This window comes from Notothenia coriiceps, unplaced genomic scaffold, assembly GCF_000735185.1.
Source record: "Notothenia coriiceps isolate Sejong01 unplaced genomic scaffold, NC01 NC01_scaffold00000570, whole genome shotgun sequence".
NCBI lineage: Eukaryota > Metazoa > Chordata > Actinopteri > Perciformes > Nototheniidae > Notothenia > Notothenia coriiceps.
Genome location: NW_011333271.1, coordinates 3,063 through 11,325, shown reverse-complemented (window position 1 = coordinate 11,325; position 8,263 = coordinate 3,063). Strand labels below are relative to the sequence as shown.

The following is an 8,263-nucleotide window of genomic DNA, read 5'->3' as shown; positions in this document are numbered from 1 at the left end:
ACTCCCTCCCTCTCTCTCTCACACACACACACACACACACACACACACACACTGTGATGTCATTTGAAGGGGAGTTTGGGACGGGTCTGTCCATTGGACGGCTGGACGGACACAGACTGTGACATTATTGAATCAGCGCTCTACTAATCGGACTTTAATTCACATTTAATTCAACCATGAAGCTCAGAGTGTACACAGAGTCAGCTTTGTGGCTTTGTGTGGACAGCAGAAGTTCAAACTTTTTATAATTAACCTAAAATGGAAACTAAAGTGAGGCGGACAGCAGAGAAGTCAGTTGACACACCGGCTGATAATCATGGAGGAATGGACGATGTGAACACTGGCCCGACCCGGGACTGAGCCTCCTGCCCGAGGCTCCTCCGGCTACATGTCCCCCTCCTCTCCGTGCCAGATGCCTCGGCGGGGCGAGGGGTGCTTCAAGCCGGCCCCGGTGTCCCCTGCTCCGCCTGTCCCTCCGAGGAGGGTCCGGGGTTCCGGGAGGACGCGGCGGGTGAAGTGTGTGCTGGTGGGGGATGGAGCTGTGGGGAAGACCAGCTTGGTGGTCAGCTACACCACCAATGGGTATCCCACCGAGTACGTGCCCACCGCGTTTGACAACTTCTCAGGTAAAGGAGGAAGATGATGAGATTGATGATGATGATGATGATGATGCCTACTAAAAAGTAGAACAAATAATAAATTCAGAAAGTCTTTTGCAGACATTTGCAGTGTTGTAAAGGGACAGTGCAACAACAACATGAACTGTAGGAAAGAATAGATACATAGATATTCTGTTTATTTATTTGTAAGTGTACCCCAAGATTATTATATTGTATTTGTATATTTTCACCCCATGTTATACCTTGCAATCTTTTACTTGGATTCTTTTCCCTTTTCTTTTTTTTTTATAAATTGTAATTTGGAGTTAACCGAAGTTGTAAGATTGTATTGCCAACTTCACTGTAAATGCTCTGCACAAATAGTTGCTAAAGTCAATTTTATGCAAACATTTTACAAAATGCTGAATTCAGCCTTGCATATATTGAGATGTCTTGCCCTTTTCTGTTTTATTATTATTTAACTGAACATCTTTGACCAAATAAGATATTTAAAGATTTCACCTTGGACTTTGACTTCACTGTTTGTGTGTGCAGCCGTGGTATCAGTGGACGGGCATCCAGTCAAACTACAACTCTGTGACACAGCCGGGCAGGTCAGTGACCTCATCACAAATACACAACACACACTTACACTCACACTCACACTCACACAATACGCACACAGAGGGAAAGAGTGAGCAGCAGCATTTCCTGTTTTAGTTGTATTTGAAACAATAACTCTGACCATGTGATGAAGATTAAAACCTTATTTCTCTCTTTCTTTCTTTGAAAAGAGAAGTATACTCAAACACAAATTGTATTTTTGTGAGTGGCATTATTGTTTTTGTTTTCATAATTGACTGTGTAGAGCTAGACAGGAAACGTGGGAAGACAAAAGAGGTGGTGTGACATGCAACAAAGACCACCCCCAACAATTAGTCTACCCTACAAGTTTTAATTGAAAACTTTTCTCAAACTTAACAAATATCTTGTTTTTTTTTATCATGGCAATTCAGAGATGTTGCTGCAGTTTTCTTATAAAAAGGTTTGGCTGCTTTATCCAAATATCTTTTTAAATGACAATGTAGTTTGAACGACATGGTGAGCGTGGAGATAATAGGCACACAGATTAAGTTAAGTCTTAAACTAAATATGCTAAAACGTTTAAACATCTCGGTTGGATTTGATGTCTTTGTTGGTGAGCTCAAACTGTCCCGCAGGTAATTCCTGGGGAAAATGATGTCGCACACAGGAAGTGATGCATTTGTCATCTGCATATGGAAGAGCAGCAGCTGTTCTCTGAAATAAAAGCAATAATTGAGCTTCAACTAATTAAACTTTAAATTATTGTGAACTATACTGGAGAGGTTAATCCATTAATGAATTAGTAATTTCTTCAAGAAAACAAACTCAAACCTCTCTGATTCAAGTTTCTTAAATGTGATATTTTCAGTTTTCTTTACTCCTTTATGACTGCAACTAATAATTGAGCTGTGGACAAACATTTCAAAGACATTTCAGGACGTTTCTTTGGTTTGGAGAATCACTGAAAGCCATGTTTCTCTATTTTGTTTCATTTTACAGACCAAACAACTTGTCGATTGATCGAGAAATGAATCTGCAGAATTAATGATAATGGAAAAAAATCATAGTTGTATTCCTAATGTTGACCATGTAACAATTTAAGCTTATCTGTTAAAACAAACAAAGTGTGTTTTCCGATGTGATGGCAGATGAATGGGAGGATCACAGGCAGAGGAAGGATAGACTCAGAGATAACACGTCAGGGAGGAAAAGCTCAACATATCCTCGTAGTTTATCATCTGTCATAAAGAACCGACACTGAGTAGCACCAGACATTGTTTTGGAAAGACATGATATGCAGAACGTTGTAGATGTCTTTCTTATCCTGTACCATACTCTGTTTTTTGTCCAAATACTCCTCAAGTCCTCCTCTGCTGCGTTTGTCAAATCTCTTCATCCTCAAAACGTATCTCTCTCTTTATCTTGATTCCTCCCTCCAGGATGAGTTTGATAAGCTGCGTCCTCTGTGCTACACCAGTGCAGATGTGTTCCTGCTGTGCTTCAGCGTTGTCAGTCCCGCCTCCTTCCAGAACATTCCGGAGAAATGGATCTCAGAGATCCGGAGACATGCACCCTTTGTACCCATCGTCCTCGTTGGGACGCAGTGTGACCTCCGAGAAGATGTCAAGGTGGAATATTCACTGACGTAGAGAGAACGTAAAGAAGTTGCAATATGATAGACAAAGTGATGTCTTTATTCTGACAAAGTTCAAACCACTAGCTTTGAAAATACTGAATCACAATTTGACCCATTTGACACATGTGTTTTACAGTCTTTTTCACAACAGACATTTTTGATTGCCAATAGAAAAAAAGCACACGTTTTATTGATCACATTAACAATGAATCTTGTTCTGTTGAAGTCTCCTTGTAAGACAGGGCAGTGTGACAGATCAGCCATATTTAAATAGCACCTTAAACACAATAATTGTGTTTAGAAATATATAATGTTACTAAAGTGATAATTCAGATGTTTTGAAGTGGGGGATGTATGAGGTTGCTCTTTTTCTACATTGACAAAAACAGTCATTTTACATCGCAGTTTGCACTAGTTGTTGGTCTACTGCTGCCTTGACTGTATTATTTGTAATGTTGTGTGATTTTGTTGTTTTAAAAATACAAGTTCAGATTCATGAAAGTCACACAATAGCACAAACGAGAAACAGAAAAGTGTCAACGTTATGCCAGTCCTTCGATCCTAAACCCAGTTTCTTTGTGTTTTTGAATGATCACTGATTGAAGAAGAACATTGCAAGTGTCTTCTTCCTCTTTAACAAATAAGAAGATACAAGCTCTACAGACGCATGGTAACATTGAGTTTCCTCTTCTCTTAGGTTCTCATTGACCTGGCTAAGTACCGGGAGCGACCTGTGGACCCAGCAGACGCCAAGGAATGTGCCATGGATATCGGAGCTGTGGCCTACATGGAGTGCTCGTCCCTGACCCAGAAGAACTTAAAAGAAGTGTTTGACACAGCCATACTGGCCAGCCTGCAGAACTGCAGCTCCAACAAAAAGCATCCCAGAGGGAAGCAGAAACGACGGAAAAAGCAAAGGCAGACACCGGACAAGATGAAGAGTCTGTCCAAGTCCTGGTGGAAAAGGTACTGCTGTGTGGCCTAGACCGACGTGTGACGATTCTCTGTTACTGACTTATTCTGGTCTGGATTCAACTTGAGTCGCTCTCTGTTTGGGTTTCTCTCTTTTCGAGCCTGACGTGGAGAAGGACCTCGACTTGACTGTGACTGGGAACCAAAGTAAGACTGGCAAGGATCGTAAATGTTTTTCTTTTTATTTTTATTCCAAGAGGGGTTTCAGTCTTCTTGTCGATTAGATTAAGTACTGAGTTCTAACAACATTTGCTATAAAATATAAGCAGTACCGCAGTGTCCTTTTTCCAACTCTTCCGGAATTGAATCGCCGTCAACTGGGACTAACAGGATATTGCTCTATGTCATGGTGGATGTGATACTGTTCCTTAACATTTGACCAGTCCAGAAAGTCTTATCTATGTTTAACACTTACAATGTAAGCGTGTTTAGTCTGGTGTTCTTGTTCCCAACCTAGTATGCATTTTGGTCGCTTGTGAACTGAGCTTGACTAACTGAGCTTGACTAACTGAGCTTGACTAACTGAAACTGCTTCCGAACTTCCTTTTTTTTATCTTGTCTCCAACACTCATGATTAGAAAGAACTGCCTCCTGATAAAGAGCGTCTCTCAGACAAAACATTGTTGCTTATTAAGGCTGACCTTTCCTATTCCATTAGTAATTGTTAAGGTGTTTTTCATGCTAAAAGACCTCTTTGCAACAAACAGATCTATAGGTTCTTTTCTGGTGTGGCCTAAAAACCTAATCTGAAACCAGAAATATAGTTCATCTTTTATTTTGGTCTCGATTTGAACTATTTGTGGGATAAGTCTGGCTTGGTTTTGAGTTTGTTTCTCACTATGGGCAATAAAACAACCAGAACACTCATTCTTTTTGCTGAAACCTAGGTTTAGGCTCATATCGTAACTTAATTGAAAAATAATTATATATTTTCTCCTTCAGGAGAAAAAATATCAGAACATCCATGTGATAAAACCCTAGCATGTTCTGTGACTGCAAGTCGTATGTTTATCCTACATAAGGCACAACATTGCATGTTTATCAGGTTTCAAATATTGGAGGTCTTTGTCTATACAGACCTATCCTTCAATATTACTGAACAGCTCTGAAAGACATAGTAATCAATGAGGCAGAAAATACTATATTGGCTTCAGATATGTGTGCTGCTTGTGGGGTGTTTGATTTATCTTTGCACACACTTACACAGCTTTACTGTAAGTGTGAGCACTCAACAGAATTAGATCAACTCAGCGCCCTTTGCATATGTTTACATTTACCAAATGGGTTCAGATGTTTGTTCATGTAGGTTTGCAGAAAAGATGAATTTTGTATCTTTGCTTTTCAATGCAGTTGTGTATCTAAAAGACTGTGAAGTTTTAATTATGTACATATTCAGTGAAATATTTTTCTTTAAACTTAATTGTCATTAGTCAGGTTTGTTGATCTGTGTTTGTTCCCTTTACCCAAAGTATGCTTTATTATTAACCATTGGTAATTTTGGTAACTCTGCATCTCATTATGCCTGGTTAGTTTTGCAGCATCTCCTCTCTCCAAAGAAAAGGACACAAATTGTAAAGCAGAAAAAAAGAGGCATAATATGTTGATGTCAACGTTCAGCTGCCACACCTTCCTTTGTACATTGTACATTGTTACTAAAGCAGAACAAAACCCAATTATTTACAACTACTTCTCTACAGTGCCTTCATCTGAGTGGCTCTTTGTATCACTGCAGCAGAAAGAAAAAGGGTGCAACCAGGTCGCAGTCTGTAATGGCCTCAAAGAAAACCGGACAGTTTTTTGTGAGCAACATCATCATTCATATTGATCAGACATAAAAACAAAACAACAAATTTACACTCTAGCATTCTTAACATTAGGACAATCTAAATCATGGCCTTAACCACTGTCTAAATCCAACTTAAACCTTTCTCTCCAACCCAAAGATTATAAATTGGGTAAGGATTGCAGAGTTAACATCTACATAGTTAATATGTGTTCATCTCAACAATATTCATTATGACCCTAAAAAGCTTGCCAAAACTCTGCTCTGGAGCAGTTTAAGTCAAGTGTATGATGAAAAGCCTATTAAATTATGTGGAAATTAAGAAATGTCTTCATCAATGTAAGAGAAGCAGAATAGCATTACCTTTTTCTAGAGTGTAGTGTGAAATGGAGTGAGCTGTGAAGTGCTTTTAAATGTAATTGCACTGTGAAGAAATGTCTTAAAACTTACAAACAAAATGTTCACAGATTGGCAGTCATGCCATGTTTCAAGTGTTACAAGACAGCTAGAACATGTACAATCACAGCAGACAATATGCATGACTGTATTGACTTCTGTAAAAAGGTTCTTACTGGTAACACTGACTATAACTTCAAGTGTGTCTCCCAACAGACTCTTCTGCAGAGAAACTCAGTGTGTGACCCTAACTGACCTTACGGTTGCTCTACTAATTGGCTACAACCTGTAAACCAATGCATAGAGAGAGTTGAGAACTTATTCTAAAATGTATTTGAACTCATAATGTTGATGAGAGGCCTGAGTGCAAAATGTTGAAGAAGTGTGTTTCCTGAAGCTGTTTGGTAACTTTCTGCTGAAGATTTTACAACTGTGGATGAATGGGTTCACTGTGTCCCGATGTTTTACTCATGATAGCAAATGCATTGTTTCTTGCTTGGGAAAAACGTCATAATAAGTTGCTTGTCTTGCTGTTTGGGTGCAGGCTTGGTTGATGGTGGATTTAAGTGGGGTAAAGGTCAGACAGACCCTTATGATAGCTGGCATTTCCTCTAGTAGGTCTCATCCGTTTTACCTTCTCATACAGTATGTATAATCTATGGAGAGTACAGAACGTTTCATATCACAAGGTGTTTGTTTGCATGCATGTGGTTCAAGCCTGCCTTTATTTTGAGACAAATATTTGTTTGATTACTCCTGCTTGAATACATTAAAACTGAGCAATTATGAAAACGAAATATACTATAACCCTTTAAAGTGCGTTCATGCTGTCAACTCTGGCCACAAATGATAATGTTATGTACCAAAATGTGAATAGTAACATGAGTTGAGAAGAGTCATCATTTCCCTCACTGATAGCTACTGGTTGAACCACACAAAGTCACGCTATAGCAAAACAAAGTATGCTGATAAGAAGGTCTGCATTTCAATGTTCGAATCAAACATTTTATTTTTGAAGTCCTTGCTTGCGTGTTTTATTCATTTTAATGTTTTACCTGCTTTCAGGAGCCAGAATAGGCTAAAAGCAAAGTATACCCTGTATGAATGGCTTTGTAATGTTGAACAGATAGGTCTCTGAAAGTGAACTAAAGTGTTAAAAGAGAGTCAGAAAAGAGACAGGAAGGTGACTGGATAGGAGTTATGTGTTGGTTCTGGGGTTTGGTTGAAGGATAGACAGAAATATGAATGTGTTTGGGACGGATGCAAAGTCTGTAAAATATAGGTATGACTGCAATGATTTCCGTTTTTTGTGATTCAAAAGGGTGTAGAAATCTACCAATAAAATACAAATAAAATTGTGGCTTTACGTGACTGACCTGGGATTACCGTAACTGCATTTGTTTTTCTCAACACTGCCTTCCCACACAAGTCTAATTGTACAACAATATCCCATAAAGTCCAGTGAGGTAAAACAAAAAGCAGACCGCCTGGGGAAACAGACAGAAAGGTTAATTCTTGAGATTTCAGGGTTTTATTGAGGTTACCCCCTGAAGCACACCTGAGCTCACTCACATGAGACACCGGGAGCTTCCCTCAGCCTGTGTGAAACATCCTTTCTCCTGCATGTAAAAACATTGTAACAGAGACATTTAAAAACAGAAAGCATGCTGACGTCAGTCGGAGAAAGAAATGTTTGTACAGAAGTTTTATACCCTGAGAAATAAAGAATATTTGATATAATACATGCTGTGTTTTGTTGGTTTTGAGGCTGTGTGCTCAGCGGTGGGACTGGGGAATGTGTGTGTGTTTAAATATAACTCCCTGTGACAGCCCACAGGCTGTAAAAGAGAATATGTATTTTGTTTCGTTTTTTGGGAATGCATTTGTACAGAGTCTATATCATTTGTGCACAACATCGTACTGTTTCCTCATCAACAGAGTTTTACAAATTATACCTGAAAGACAGTCAGGTAATGGTCAGGATGGTAGGTATCAGATACAGGGCTGCAAATCACAACTAATTACTTTGCCGATTATTTTAGATCAATCAATCAATACAAAATGTCTGAAAAAAGGGGTTAAAAAGTCCATCCTAATTTCTCAATCTTCAAGGTGATTTTTTTTCTTATTCTGTAAGTCTAAAATCAACGAGCAGGAAATCTCCATATTTAAGAGGCTGAAAACAGCATTTTCTGCCATGTTTGCAGGAAAATTAACTTAAATATCAAAACGGTAATCATTATTTTCATTGCAGCTCTAAGTTAAACACACAAAACAGGCGCTCAACTCCAT

At 38.9% G+C, this 8,263-nt stretch overlaps 1 protein-coding gene across 1 annotated transcript; it reads left to right on the top strand.

Moving 5' to 3' along the window:
- The first annotated feature begins 86 nt into the window (after window positions 1-86).
- On the top strand, window positions 87-7,711 carry LOC104955468 (rho-related GTP-binding protein RhoU-like). The gene is made up of 4 exons (XM_010782797.1): window positions 87-626; window positions 1,155-1,213; window positions 2,624-2,812; window positions 3,518-7,711. Exons 1-4 carry the CDS (start codon window positions 389-391, stop codon window positions 3,803-3,805), a joined length of 774 nt encoding a protein of 257 aa, XP_010781099.1. The 5' UTR covers window positions 87-388; the 3' UTR covers window positions 3,806-7,711.
- The last annotated feature ends 552 nt before the right edge of the window (window positions 7,712-8,263 follow it).